This window comes from Ictidomys tridecemlineatus, chromosome 3 (genome assembly GCF_052094955.1).
Source record: "Ictidomys tridecemlineatus isolate mIctTri1 chromosome 3, mIctTri1.hap1, whole genome shotgun sequence".
Lineage (NCBI taxonomy): Eukaryota > Metazoa > Chordata > Mammalia > Rodentia > Sciuridae > Ictidomys > Ictidomys tridecemlineatus.
In genome coordinates, this window is record NC_135479.1 from 87,732,924 (window position 1) to 87,748,825 (window position 15,902).

Sequence of the window (15,902 nt, forward strand, 5' to 3'; positions counted from 1 at the left end):
TAATAATAGTTAGAAATGTCCCAGATTATTGGCCTATACCTTGACTATTCTTTCTTAACTTACTGACTAGAACCAGCACCTCGGTTATGGCAAGTGGTTAACTTGAAAAGAGAGGCTACTAATTTTAATCAAACAAGAGTAAGAGCACAAACCATTGTGCACAGGAACAAGAACAAGCACTAATCTGTCTTCTTCTCTAGATTTTAATTTAATTTCTCAAAAACTTCCTTGACTGTTTTTCATACAGGGGGTTTTTCATTAAACATTAACAATTTACATTCCACAGCTGAATCGTTGCATTTATAGCAAACAGATTTATTCTTTAGAAGTAGTTGCATTAATTGGGAAAGTCATGTTTTTTCCTTCATATTTAATGGTCATATGAGAAGTCACAACTATACTTATTAAGAGAATACAAAAACAAACCAGCCCATTCCCAGAGTCATACTGCACTCCTCCAGAGGATGGACGCCTTGTGCCATCCACCTCAGTAGGGCCTTGCCATAGCCTGAGTCAGGGGAGGGGTGCAGCAGTTATATAAACTTTTAAGATTGTTAGGATCTTGATGAATTTACCCTCATTATCATTATGAAAGATCTTTGGTGGTTGTTGTTGTTTTGTACTGAAGATTGAACCCAAGGGCACTTAACCACTGAGCTACATCCCCATCCCTTTTTAGTTTTTGAGACAGGGCATCACTAAGTTGCTTAGGGCCTCGATAAGTTGCTGAGGCTGGCCTCCAACTTGTGATTCTCCTACCTCAGCCTCCCAATCTGCTGGAGTTACAGGCGTGCACCCCCACACTTGGCCCACAGTCATTTTTTTCTGGTCTTTTGTCCCTTTGCCTTCCACCAATGGTTTCCATTGCATGTCTTGTGTTCACTAATCCATCCTCCTGCAAGTCTAACATGCCCTCAGTGCCCTCCAGTGTGTTTTTTTCATAACTTTATTACAACTATGGTTTATTTTTATTTATCTTATTTTATGTGCTGCTGAGGTTTGAACCCAGGGCCTTACACATGCTAGGCCAGTGCTCTACCACTGAGCCACAGCCCAGCCCCAATCCAATGTGACTTCATCATCTTCATCCCTGTGAGTTCCACCCAGGGATTCCCTGATCGACCCACTTCTACCTGCTCTCCTCTGCCTCCTTGAGTGTCTAGAGTACACTGATAATGAACGTGTTGATGTCTTGGATATTATCACCCATGTCATTCTGGGTATCTTGTTTTTTGTTTTTTTAGGTTTTTTTTTTTTTTTTTTTTTTTTAGAGAGAGTGAGAGAGGAGAGAGAGATAGGAGAGAGAGAGAGAGAGAGAGAGAGAGAGAGAGAGAGAGAGAGAGAATTTTTAATATTTATTTTTTAGTTCTCGGCGGACACAACATCTTTGTTTGTGGTGCTGAGGATCGAACCCGGGCCGCACGCATGCCAGGCGAGCGCGCTACCGCTTGAGCCACATCCCCAGCCCAAGGTTTTTTTTTTTTTTAAAGAGAGAGAGAGGAGAATTTCAACATTTATTTTTCAATTTTCGGCAGACACAACATCTTTGTGTGTTCTTAATAGAGATGATGAACAGTTTTTTCATTTACTTGTTGATTGATTGTATATCATCTTCTGAGCAGTGTTTGTTCATTTCCTTGGCCCATTTATTGATTGGGTTATTTGTGGTTTTTTTGGTGTTGTTTTTTTTTTTTTTAAAGAGAGTGAGAGAGGAGAGAGAGAGAATTTTAATATTTATTTTTTAGTTATTGGCGACACAACATCTTTGTTGGTATGTGGTGCTGAGGATCGAACCCGGGCCGCACGCATGCCAGGCGAGCGCACTACCGCTTGAGCCACATCCCCAGCCCTGGTGTTAAGTTTTTTGAGTGCTTTATATATCCTAGAGATTAGTGCTCTATTTGATGAGCCTGTGGTAAAAATGTCCTCCCATTCTGTAGGCTCTCTCTTCACCTCACTGATTGTTTCTTTTACCAAGAAGAAGCTTTTCAGTTTGAATCCATCCAATTTATGATTCTTGATTTTATTTTTGCTCTATAGGAGTCTTGTTAAGAAAGTCGGGGCCTAATCCAACACGATGAAGATCTGCACCTACGTTTTTAAATATTTTTTTTTAGTTGTCAATGGATCTTTATTTATTTATATGCAGTGCTGAGAATCGAACCCTGTGCCTCACACATGCCAGGCAAGTGCTCTACCAGTGAGCCATGACCTCGGCCCCTGGGCCTACTTTTTCCTCTATTAGAAGAAGGGTCTCTGGTCTAATTCCTAGGTTCTTGATCCACTTTGAGTTGAGTTTTATGCGTGGTGAGAGACAGGGGCTTAATTTCATTTTGCTGCATATGGATTTCCAGTTCTCCCAGTACCATTTGTTGAAGAGGCATTTATTTTCCATGATGTTAAAACTTACTTGATTTTGAAAGCTGCCTTTATTTTTAAAACTATGGCCTTTCTAATTTTATGCAAAACTAGGTGTTTATTTATCATGTGGCTAGATGAGTGTTGATATTTATTTACCTTTGTCAGTCCTTCCAACTTTTTTTTACATTTTGCTGGTATTTAACATGTAAATGACTGGAAAGTCCTACAAAATATCACACCTTATCTTTTGAACAAATAAATGAAAGAAGGATTTAAGGCAAGTAAAATTCTTACCTTACCAACTTACCTAAGAGATGAACAGCATGGAAACTAGAGAAATTAAACTGGGAGGAATTGTGCTCAGGATGTTGCCAGTCTCTAATTAGATCAGTACTTTGGGGGTGGGGCAGGGGGAATGGAGAGGACTTAAAAAAGAAAGTCTAGCCAGGCGGCTGAGGTGGGAGGATTGCAAGTTCAAAGCCAGCCTCAGCAACTTAGCGAGGCCCTAAGCAATTCAATGAGATCCTATCTCTGAATAAAATGTAAAAATGGGCTGTGAGTGTGGCTCAGTGGTTAAGCGCCTCAGGGTTCAATATCCCTGGTACCACAAAAAAAAAAAAAAAAAAAAGTCTGTGCTACAGAATAACTGAGTGATTGAGTTGAGTTTCTTTGAGTTTCTTCCATGCTGTGACAACATCGTTGTTGAAGTAGCACCCTCTTTCTCCACAGAAAAGTCTTAACTGTGGGGCTGGGGATGTGGCTCAAGCAGTAATGTGCTCACCTGGCATGCAAGAGGCGCTGGGTTCGATCCTTAGCACCACATAAAAATAAAATAAAGATGTTGTGTCCACCGAAAACTAAAAAAATAAATATTAAAAAAAAAAAGTCTTAACTGGGTTTCTCCAGAAATCTTCACCATAGATGATTTTAGGGCTGTCAGCAAGAGTCTCTGCAAAAGAGTTCAATGTAGATTAACTTCCTATTTTCATGTCACCCTGTTTTATTTGGCCACTGGCCAAGAAGATACCAGCATTCCCTTACTAGTTTTTCACACATGTATCCAGTATAGTAGTTTGAAGAAATGTGCAAACAAGGCCTCTGGCCTTGGATTGGACTTCACAGAGATGTCTACATTTTTAAGATAAGTTACCAACTGGGTTCCATGGTAACAGCTGGCAGGGGGAGGAAAGAAAGGGGAGAAGAAGCTCTCCCCTTCTCAGGTGTTGTCCTTGAAGAGTTAACTTGCCCAGAACAGTGAAAGAAAAAGCTTCTTTATGTGAACTTCTGCAGACTGTGAACTTCTGAGCCCCTCCCCTTACATGCTGGGTATAAAACTCTGAAACTCCCTAAACTCGGGGTTCAGGGGATTAATTGATTATAGCAAAAACTGTGCCCTCTGAACGTGGCTGCAGCCAAATAAAACTGTTTCCTGCTGTCTTCGGTGCCTTGCCTCATTTGTCCCTACAACAGGGTTTTGTAATTTTCTCTGGACAGCCTGATCAAGTACTCTACCCACTTGAGGGAAATTGACCTTGGAAACAATGACTTGGGAGAAACAGCTGCTGGTGACATCCTTGGAGCACTGAGAGCCAGGAAGAAAGGTAGAGTGTTATCAATTTGTGTCTCCCCCATCTGCCAATCAGCTCATTCCTAAATTCTGTAGTATTCACAATTTGCTCCACATTTTTTTCCCCATTTAAATAACAAGAACTATGCGATGACTAGGAGTAGTGTCACAGGCTGGCCACTGCTGTGTCAATGTGCCCAGTGGTTTGCACAGTGTTAAGAACTTTTATGATGTCATAGGTAGTCTTCCATCTAAGTAATGACACCCCCTCCTACCCCCATGACACGGGGTCTTGGCTATGTTGCCCAGACTGGCCTTGAACTCCTGGGCTCAAGCCATCCTCCTACTTCATCGGCCCAAGTAGCTGGGACTAGAGGTCTGGCTAGTAATAAATATTTTTAAAGTGAACTTTTCACTGGTTTTCCTTCCGTTTGCTGCCATCCTTGCTTATTCTCCAGGAACTCTTTTCTGGTTCTCTATTCTTCTCCCAGCCCAGACTGCAATGATTTCTCCAAATAGCAACTGGAAAACTCAAGCAGTAATCCTCAAGGGGTTACCATGTGTTTCTGAGTCATCTGTCCCAAAGAATGGTTCATTGTGATTGGCCTGGGGCTGCATTAAGAGGATGTTATGATCATGCAGCCTTTGAAAATGAGAGAATCCCATGTGGCAGAAATTGGTCACTTTGGCCACCCTTGGCCACCCCTGCCTGTCCTTCATGATCAGGCACCACTAGAGTTAACAATGGCTGCTCTTCCTGTTGAAGGAGAGGGGGAGGAGAAACACCCTTTTAAATGCAGCACCATAAACGACACCATAAGCAAATTTGAAAATGAAATTCGATACTAAGAAAAGTTGGGGGAACTCTTAGAGGTGCACTCCATGGCAAGAGGCATGAAGGTGCACACATATCTGGTCTTTGCTATTTCTTCCACAGAATGGCCTTAGAGCCTGGCATGATTGTAGACCGTATTTTTTCTTTCAATGCTGGTAGTGGTTAGAGAGAAGAATTATAATTGCTTGCTGTATTTTGACTTTCTAAACTAGAACTCTGGCCTTTAAAAAAATTTTTTTTTTAGTTGTAGATGAACACAATACCTTTATTTTATGTATTTATTTTTATGAGATGCTGAGGATCCAAACAGTGCCTCATACTTGCTAGGGCAAGTGCTCTACCACTGAGCCACAACCCCAGCCCAACTCTGGCCTTTTTAAACTGCCAATCAAATGATGCCAGGATTTTTCAATGATCCTTTTCTTTGGAGGAACAGAACTTCTACTCCCTGTTCCATTAGAGTTGAATTCCAATTCAACAGAATTGTGCTGTTAAATTTAATTCAAATTTGACTTTAATTTTAAACTCGATAAACAGGAGGCAGGTTAATGATTTCCTTTTGCTTTTCCTGGCCCCATGAAAAGCTTTCATTACCCACTGCAGCAGAAGGCATTAAGAGACTGCAAGATAATCTTCCCACTATTAGTGAGTGCTAATGATGGATAGTCTCAGATGACTTGATAGAAAACGATTCTCATCCAGTATGTATTTGCAACTGGCAAACATTGTGCTTTTTCAGTAAATGATTTAATTTGCATAAAGGAAAGGATAATTATGAAATGCCACCTGAAAATACACTCATTTAGAAAACATTAAAAGGTAGTGGATAGTTCAAGAAATTGGGATTTTCCAAATTTAGTAGTATATATCAAGAGTAATTTTAATGCATTTATTTAGCTCTTGAGCTAAAATAATTATGGGATGTTTCTGACGGGGTGCTTCAGATGGTTAGTTTGAACTTCATGAAAGACTCCCCAAATGGGGACAACTGGTTGGATTCCTTAGGGAAAGTCTCTTACCATTTAGCCCTAATCACATCATTTTAAATGTTAAAAGGCAATTAGTAATATCACTGATTGTAGAACTAACGTTCTTTTACTGATTGTACCTGTGTTCTTATCATTTGCAAGTTAACCAGCTAATTTCTAATTTTGCCTCTTTCACAAAATCCAAATTAAGAGCCTGGGGTCACTTATTGGCCTACCAGGGAACTTCCTTCAATGACGGATCATGTGCAATAGGCTCAGAAGCCTAAGATCCAGCCCATCCAATGGGGCTGTGAGATGGCCTACTCCTTTGTGATTATGTTCTTCTTCCCCTCAGGTAAACTACCAGTCTTAAAAATCACAGTCACTCCCCAGATCTCTTCAGACACCTTCAGATCTATTTGGAAAAATAGCAAGAAGTCTTTAAAGGCCCCAAGAAAGAAGAAAAAGAAAGGTTCGTTCTTAAATATCTGTGTTGGTGAGTAGTGTCCACCAGGGGGCGCTGGATGCAGCCTCCGCGCACCGCTGGGGTAGATGGCGCGGTCAGATGCAGATTTCGCGCTGAATAAGGAGAATTTATGTTTTAGATCACACGCCCCTAAACCAACGTCCCATTATAATGAATGATGATTGCATCAATAGACAAATAGGAAGAGAACAGCATCGTTCCCTCAAAGATTTAGTGCAAACCCTGTCTCCCCTTTAATCCCTTTGCCTGCCCAAATTCTCTACTTCCTAGTAGCCTGTTGCAGGTCTATAAAAGGCGAATTTACCTAAACTCTTCAGGAAGCCTGCGCTACCTCTTGGAGGGAATTGATTTAGATATGTTCATTCTCTATTGTGTAAAGTTGAAATTCCTCCCCCCAACCCCTTATGATTTCCCATTTATTATCTCACAGGCTAAAAACCGAATATGGATGTCAGGTTTCCACGCGCAGGTCATCTATTTTGATGGCGACGACGCAGACATGCCTGGAAGGACATTGCTTGTTCTGTAATCATATTTTTTTTTCATTGTAACCAAAACATTTTCAAGTTCTAAAATTCCATAAGGTTCTTTTATGAAAATTGAAAGTGATGTTAATCTTATCACACGGCATATCTAAAATGCAAGTTTCTCAGTAGGTCTTGGTAAATTCAGGTGCAATTCTTCTCTGGGACTTCTTTTCTTGTGTTGGGGTGCAGCGGAGCGTCGGAGGGGAGAAACCACACAAGAGACTCACTCACTTCATGCAATCGCAGGGGGGAAGTTTATTGAGGATCCTGTTCCAGCGCGCTGGGACTCTGTGCTCACTCAAGAAGGGAGAGCAGCCCAGAGCCCAGAGCGGAGGTCAGGTGGAGCTTAAGTACACTTTTTGGAGAGGGTGGGGGGCTTTGCATACATCAGAACAAATCATCATGAGGCGCCGGAAAATTGAACAACAATTCTGAAACATGATTAGTACATACATTGGCGGGAACAATTTAGGCAGAGATGATTGGTCATTTCTAAGTGGGGTATACATTTAAACTGATTGGTTCTGGGGCCTAGATGCGTACGTGTCATGCTACCTAGAGCCCTTAGCTATTAATCAACCAGGGAATCAATGGAGACATTTACTAGGCAGTTCCCTCATTGTTCTAACAACTTTACAGGGATTACAAGTTCCGGGGATAGCAGAGGAATTGTAACAATAGACTTGTATGATTGTAACAATTGTCTTTTTACTTTTTAACCCAGGCCTTGTAATCTAGAAGCTTTACAATGCCCTAGTCTCTTACACTTTAACTCAAGCTCTTGCAGCTTGGAATCAGCTTAGAATTTTTACCTTTACATTTGTGCATGTGAAATTTGTAATTTGAAAGAAGTATACCCTTTCCCCCCCCCACCCCAAGAAAGAAAGACTATTTTTTTTTATAAAAAATTTGTTTGTAGAAGAATGAAGATTTTTATTTTTACTTCAAACTGAAGAGGCCATAAATCTTCTTTTTTTTTCTTTTCAATTTTTCTTGCCTCAAAGGTGAAATAAGGTGGACCCACTCAGTCCGACCACTAATGATAACAGTAACAATAGCAGCTTGTTACTGGGAATAATAGGAATGTTGAGAAGTAATAACAACTTCCCAAAAGGAAACATCCCCCCCATTTAGGATCTTTTCAACCAGGCACATGGTACACACATGTAATCCTAGCCACTTGAGAGGCTAAGGCAGGAGGAGCCTAAGTGTAAGGCCAGCCTGGGAGACTTAGCTAGACTCTGTTTCATAATAAAATTGAAGGGCTAGGATGTGGCTCAGGGGTAGAGCATCCTTGGGTTCAATCCCCAGTACCCCCCCCCACACACACACATACAAAAGGGATCTTCTCCAAATGAGGAAATTTCTGATCACCCTACTTGGCCTTGAGGATGCTGAACAGCCCCAGGGGAAATGGAAGAAGTGTGATTGATGGATGTATGAATTATACATCAGATTAGCTGAGTTTTACATGCCACATATGGTACAGGTATGAAGAGCATGCACTGGGCATCCAGATGAACCAGAATTCTCTGCGGAGGTCTTGGTATTTTCCAGGCATGTGACCTGGAGCAGTTAACTTCACCACATCTCAGTTTCCCCTTATGTAAGAAACAAATAAGAATAACACCTGTCTCGTTCTGTGAGCTTTGAGTGAGCTGGCAGATGTTAAAAGTTTTAGGACAGTATCTGGTTCATAATGTCACTTAAAAACAAATGTTAATAGCTGCTATTGTTACTGTTATCATTGGGACTGAGTGGGTCCACCTTATTTCACCTTTGAGGCAAGAAAAATTGAAAAGAAAAAAAGATTATGGCCTCTTCAGTTTGAAGTAAAAATAAAAATCTTCATTCTTCTACATACAAATTTAATAAGTGTGCACAGATTCATGGAAAATAACTGTGGAAGTGGGCAGGGAGTATAGCAAATTATCTCACTCTCCAGGATCTTAGGACCTAGCTAAGACAGGTCCTCCTACAGTATCAGTGAGCAATAACAGGGTATAAGTGTCAAAAGAATGTCATTGGGCAGGATAAAGAAGGTTACAGTGTCCCATCCCACAGGACACATCAACGTGGGCAGTGAACCTAGATGGGGAGGAATGAAGGGACAAGGTGACAGCAAGACAAAAGTTCTGATCAAGCTGCAAACTTTTATTGTTCACACAGGGGTATTTATATGCTGGGGATGGGGAAGCTCTCTAATCAGCAATTGCTGGGTGGGTATTCATATGCTGGGGATGGGGAAGGTCTCCGCAATTGTTGGATGTGGGTGGTAAAACTGCCAGCTGCAAGATGTCTGATGATCCTGATAACCACAGGATGTTCCAGGGAGGTAGGTAGCTGCAGGATGCCTCCCAGGTAGGATGTCTCCCAGGGGGCTGTCAGGTTAATCTTGGAAGGAGAATTTCCTTCTAGTCCCCGACACTACAGAATAATGACAGCCAACTTAACATATTTACCAGAATTTATGTATCTGATGCATGAAACCTCATGAGAAACTGCATCTACTTAAAAAATTATTGTTTAAAAATTTCCATGCCTAAAATCAGTGTGCTTCTTTAGGAGGTATTTTGTCAGTGTCTATCCACTTGAAAACTGTATAGCTTTTGATGTAGTCATTCTACTTTTAGAAATTTGTTTTATAGATACATTCTCATAGGTGTGGGAGGAAATATAAAAATATTTAATGTAGTAACATTTATTTTACATTGTGAAAATTAAATCTTTTAAAGAGTCCTCTAAATAAACCACAGTAAATGTAAGTGATGCAATACTATGTAGCCTTTAAAAAGAATAATGTGGATATGTAGGATATCTAAGTGATACTATTTTCAAAATCAGGCTATAGAATAATACATATGGGGCTGGGGCTGTGGCTCAGGGGTAGAGCACTTGCCTAGCATGTGCAAGGAACTAGGTTCAATTCTCAGCACCACGTAAAAATAAAACAATGGTACTGTATCCACTCACAACTAAAAAAAATAAATAAAAAACAATAATAATACATATAGGGAGTTTCATATTAAAAATAAATTAGAGGGGCTGGGGTTAAAGCTCAATGGTAGAGCACTTGCTGAGCACATGTGAGGCACTGGGTTAGATCCTCAGCACCACATAAAAACAAATAAAAAGATATTGTGGGGCTGGGGATGTGGCTCAAGCGGTAGCGTGCTCACCTGGCATGTGTGCAGCCCGGGTTCAATCCTCAGCATCACATACCAATAAAGATGTTGAGTCCGCCAAAAACTAGAAAATAAATAAATATTTTTTAAAAAAAGATATTGTGTCCATCTACAACTACACAATAAAAAATAATAAATAAATTTAAGCTGGGCACAGCAGTGATGTCTGTAATCCCAGCAACTCAGAAAGCTGAGGTAGGAGGATCCCAGTTCAAGGCCAACCTCAGTAACTTAGAGAGACCCTGTCTCAAAATAAATAAATAAATCAAAAGGACTGGGGACATAGCTCAGTGGTAAAGCTCCTGGGCTCAATCCCAAGTGCCTAAATAAATAAATAAGAATTGAAGCCAGGCACAGTGGTGCACACCCGTAATACCAGCAACTTGGGAGGTTGAGATAGGAGGATTTCAAGTTAGATGCCAGCCTTGGCAACTTGGTGAAACCCTGTTCCCCACCTCCCCCCAAAAAGGAGGAGTGTTATTTCAATCCTCAGTTGCAAAAAAGAATTGATGTAGTATAATTTAGCTACTTCATATCTGACTATATTTCCAAAAGAATTGAAAGCAAAGACATAAAGGATATTTGTATACCATGTTCATGGAGACAGCCAAAAGGTGGAAGCAGTTCAAATGTCCACTGAAGAATGAATGAACAAAATGTGCAGACCTACTATGGAATATTATTCAGCCTTTAAAAGGAAATTCTAACGTGCTATAACATAGATGAGGACGTTACGCTAAGTTAAACCCAGTCACAAAGACAAAATCCGTGTTTCCCTTTATAGGAGATAATCATGGAGACAGAAAGTTGAACTGTGGCTGCCAAAGTTGGAGGGAGAGGAAAATGGGGACTTGTTCTTTAATGAGTACAAAATTTCAATTTTGCAAAGTGAAAATGTTCTGTTACATAAAATGTGAAGATACTGCACCATAACTGAACTGTGTTTAACTATGTTTATGGTTGTAAATCTTATGTATATTTTTCCCCAATTAAAAAAAATTAATGAATATTATGTGCCTGCTTTACAACTGTAGGAATTTCTGAAGAGTCTATTAACAGTGCATGTGGGTTTCTTTTTAATTGTGTAACCATTTTTATTTTTTTTTTTTTGGACCAGGGATTAAACCCACGGTGCTTAACCACTAAACCACATCCCCAGACCTTTTTTTATAATATATGTTTTGTTAGACACAGGGTCTCACTGAGTTGCTCAGGGTCTTGCTAAGTTGCTGAGGCTGGCTTTGGACTTTCAATCCTCCTGCTTCAACCTCCTGAGTTGCTGTGATTACAGGCCTGCACCACTGTGCCTGGCCCATTTTTACTATTTTAACATTTTTTACCACTCATGAGTTGTCAATTTAAAATGCCTGCAATAGTTTGATAGACTGTGATGAGCTTGTTAAGCGTCAGCGACAACATTCTCATTGCTGTGGGACCTGGGGCCAAATGAGCAGAAGAAACACGACCAACCATGCTGAGGTTTCCTTGGAGCACAGGCATACGTGGTGGCAAAGGATGCTTGGTGACAATGCAAAGATGAGGAGTTTTTGGTTTTGTTTTCCTAATGCAGCCAGAGGAGATTGGGGAAGTTCTGTCCAATTTCAGAGATTTTCAAAGACAGTCCAGAGTGTGTTTGGGTGACAGTGCAGACCATCTGCCAGGGTCCTAGAGAGGCGTCCTGGGGTGACACTTGAAGGCATGCTGGGCCAATGATGTGGCAGAGCTGAAGCAACCACCTGGGGCATTTAGATTTTGTCCTGAGGACAATGTGGAGCCAGGGACATCTGGAGCAGGAGGGTGCCAGGTGGAGGGTCCTGTTAGAGGACAGGTAAAATTGGGGACAGAAGAAAGAAGGAAACCAGGGCAGGGGAATGAGGTTCAGACTCTGTTATGCTCAAATTCGGGACCCCCAAAAGACCACCAGAGACCAAGATCGATGTAAGCAGCAAAGAGGTGTTTATTGCGAGCTAGCTCGGTCCTCCAAGTGTGCACAGCAACTGGTGACTCTGAGAGGCCCCAGCCCAGGGTTTGCAGCAGTTTTATACACTCTTTGGGGAAGGCAGGGACTTCACATACATCACAGCATCTCTTAGCAAATCATCACACACCACGGGAAAATCATAAAACAACTCTAAAACATGATTAGCACATTCACTGGTGGGAACAAGTTGGGTAAGGGTGATTGGTTAGTACAAGAGGGGGATTCATTTGAACTGGTTGGTTTAAACGACAAGGGGAGTACTTGCTGAACTACAGAGTTTCCCATTATGGTCGACCACCATAAACTACAGGGAGGGTCATCTGGCATCCCAGGTATCTTCCTTGTCTCATGCTGATTGATGGCTGCTATGGGTCCCCACCTAGCCTGATTGAATCAGGGACACCTGACTCTGCAGATCTCTCCTGTTATTTGTAGATAAACAACTCAGCAGGGTGGGAATGTGCCTAGGAGTGCTTTGTGGGTCTTTCCAAGGACAAAGGTCATGCCCCTTCCTTGCACAGGCTTTGCTCTGAGGTAAGGCTGGTTTTTCAACTCCACATTGGGAACAGATAGCTGAGTTTATTCTAGAAACTTCTAAAGGAATATCCAAGGTGATTATACCTGGAATAAGAAATGGAAAGAGCCAAAGGGTCCATGGTGTCAGGCCAGGCCAGTTATATCTAGAGAGAATTACACTCAGGCAGAGAAACGGACGTCTCAAAAGGAAGCTACATTGTGCAAGAAAGATAATGAACTCCCTTTTCATCTGTTGAGTCTGGACAACGGGGAGCTGTTCAAGCAGACCAATGTCTGATAGAACACTCTGGCAGGATTCAGTAGAGAGGTAAAATCACACAAGGCACCAGGTTTGTTCCAAACCTGGAGAAGATGCAAGGTGGAGCAGTTTCAGACAACTTGATCAAAATCACTCCTGAAAACTCGATTTTCTTAGAAAATGTCATCAAGTTTCTAAACAAGTCACCATGAGTTCTAGGCATGGGTTTCTGCATCATTTTCATCTATTCTGAAACACATCTCTTTTTAGTCACACCTGAAATGAAGTAACATCATGCAATGAATGGTCAATGTCTTTTAAGTGGAACAAAACACTGTTTGGAGGATTTCAGGAATTCTCAAAAGGCAGATTACGGTTGTTTGACTGTATGCTTTCAGCTATGTTTGTGTGTGCATATGAGCGTGGGCTGGAACTGGAGGACAGGGGTAGAATTAGGGATTTCTGGCCACGGCCTTCATCTAAGACCAAAAGAGGCTAATGAACTGATGGTTTCTACCTGACCAAGGACCAGCAGGTGCCCAAGGGTACTGTGGGAGTGGACATCATTATTTCCAAGAAGGAAGTAGATGTGCCCTGGCTTTTGGTTGTGTCAGAGCACAGGCCTGCCTAGACAGGCATTCCCAGCAGGAGGTACCACATACATTTCCGACTGACAGTTTGGTTGTCCTTGATTTTTGCAGTGTTTGGCTAGAATCCAGGGTCTCATGTACACTAGGCAAATGCTCTACCAATGACCCAGACCCCCTGTCCCAGGAACAGTTTTCTGACTTTGTCTTCACACTTACAAACTTTGGCCCCTTTGGAAAAACTAAGCCAGTTTAATCAAGAATCAATGGTCATTAGGTTTGGGTTTGTTTGTTTTTCCAGTACAGTCAAGGGACCCAGTGTATGCCATGGTCGCAGAAGAATTATTTTGGGCTAATGGTATTTGAGAATCAACAGAGTTGTTGGAAATTTTGTTTTGCTTTTGAACTCTCTTTAACTACCCAAAATCAGTATTTCCCAGAAGAGTTCAACTGTTCTAAATCTCTTCCCCAGAAGTTTCAAAACCAGGGACTATAGACATCTTTCACCAGAGGAAGCACTGGGATAATAAATCACCTAGACATTGTCATAGACCCCTCCCGTGGCCCATCTACTCTCCTGGGGGTTATTTTATCTTTCCTAAAAGTTTTTTCCCATAAGCATTCTTTCTCCCCCCTCCCTTTCCTTCAATCACATGGTACATAAACTCCAAATTCTAACTGCCTCTTTGAGTCTATTATTCTGTGAACTCCAACTTCCTCTGTGGATAGAGATCTGTCTTTTCTCTTGCTAATGTGTCTTTTGTCAGTTTAATTCACAAACACCCCCAACACTAGAGTATAGAAAGAGGCTGGGGATGAGATTCAGTGGTAGAGCACTTGCCTAGCTTCTACAAGCCTCAGTACTGCCAAAAAAAGTGTAGAAGGAAAAATTTTTCACTGAGCACAGTGTAAGGTCAGGCACTGGTGACCAAAAGGAGGCAGATTAAAAGCTGCTGAACAAGGCTATATTGAGATTTGCTCCTGGGTGAGACCCTCCAGTCCAACAGAGCTGGTTCCTGGGGAGTCGCACCCAGGATAAGCCGGATTAGAGCAGGAAAGGAGGGCTTGGGACAGGAAGGGGAGGTTTTTAAGAGTCCCCTGTTCTACTGGGGCTATTTGGGGGATCTTGCTGAGCTCTATGTCCTTCCAGGATGTCAGGAGACCCCGAAGATTGACAGGTGGCCTTCACTGCTTGTATAGGCACCCGATTTGTAGTTCTTTCCCTTAGGGTTGCCTGGTGCTTTGTTCCCTTAGCCACCTCAAACCGGCCACACACACACAAAGGCTCACACCCGTAATTCCAGCAATTTGGGAGACTGGGACAGGAGTATTGAAGTCAAATTTAAAGATAGGTAGTTAATGTAGTTAGGTAAATCAGGTCTAATGAGTAAAATTGAAAATGAAGGCCATGTTGAGAATGGAGTCCTGGAAAAGCAGTTAAGAGCACTTGGAATATTAATGTCCCCAAGGCCCAGAGCCCATCCCAAAGAAATGTTAATGAGACAGCTCCCAGCAAATTTAGAGATGCTAATCCAAAAGTCCTTCCTGCCCAGATTACTCCTTAGGCCCACCTATGCCCCACCCTTTGGGCCTTCCCACCTACATTCCAACACTGAAAGATAACAGAACAAAGGACAGGAATGCGGGAAAGCTGAATGAAGACTTTAGCCATAAAAAGGGGAAGACATTGCCCTTCCACGGATTCCACCTCTTGGTAAACTGTTACCACTGTTTACCAGCGGGTCCTTGTTTCCCCAATGCTGAAGTAGAACACCAGAGAAGCACGCTGAGGCAAGGTTAGAGTGGAAAGTAGAAGTTTATTAAAGGCAGAAAAGACTTCTCCCCAGAGGAAGAAGGGGACCCAAGAGGTGGAATCCTGTCGCATTCCTGTCCTTTGTTCTGTTATCTTTCATTGATGGAATGTAGGCGGGAAGGCCCAAAGGGTGGGGCATAGGTGGGCCAAAGGAGTAATCTGGGCAGGAAGGACTTTTGGATTAGCATTTCTAAATTTGCTGGGAGCTCTTTCATTAAAATTTCTTTGGGATGGGCCTTGGGGACATTAACATTCCAAGACTTGTTCTGCTTTCCCAGGACTCCGTTCTCAACAAGGCCTTCATTTTCGATTTTACTCAGTAATAGACTGTATTTACCTAACTACACTGACTACCTATCTTTAAATCTGGCTTCAGTATCACAAGTTTGAGGCCAGCTTCAGCAACTTAGGGAGATCCTCTGCAAGACTTTTTTGTTTTTTTTTAATAAAAAACTTTTAGGTGTAGATGGACACAACACAATGCCTATTTTTTTTATGTGGTGCTGAGGATTGAACCCAGGTCCCGCCCTGCTAAACCAGCGCTCTACCGCTGAGCCACAATCCCAGCCCCAAGACTGTGTCTTAAAATAAGAAATAAAAAGGGCTGGGGATAGGGCTCCATTGTAAAGCACCCCTGAGTTCAATCTCCAGTACCAAAAAAAAAAAAAAAAAAAAAGAAAAAAGAAAAATGTTTCCTCCCCAACAACAGGAAAAATTATTTTAGTAAAGTGGAGTGTCATGAAGGAATGGGGAAATGATTACTGGAGCAAGGATCAAAGAAATAAACAAAAATATTTGCTTATACTGGAAAAGAGG

The 15,902-nt window shown here is 41.7% G+C and overlaps 1 protein-coding gene across 2 annotated transcripts in view; it reads left to right on the forward strand.

Moving 5' to 3' along the window:
- The window catches only part of LOC120884319 (uncharacterized), a 42,519-nt gene extending 30,912 nt beyond the window's left edge, over nt 1–11,607 (forward strand). For both annotated transcript variants that reach the window (XM_040269894.2, XM_078043424.1), the window contains 3 exons: nt 3,856–3,962; nt 6,087–6,203; nt 6,649–11,607. In XM_040269894.2, the coding sequence (XP_040125828.2) occupies nt 3,856–3,962; nt 6,087–6,203; nt 6,649–6,653 (229 nt within the window). In that variant the 3' untranslated portion in view covers nt 6,654–11,607. The remainder of the gene's footprint in view (nt 1–3,855; nt 3,963–6,086; nt 6,204–6,648) is intronic.
- The last annotated feature ends 4,295 nt before the right edge of the window (nt 11,608–15,902 follow it).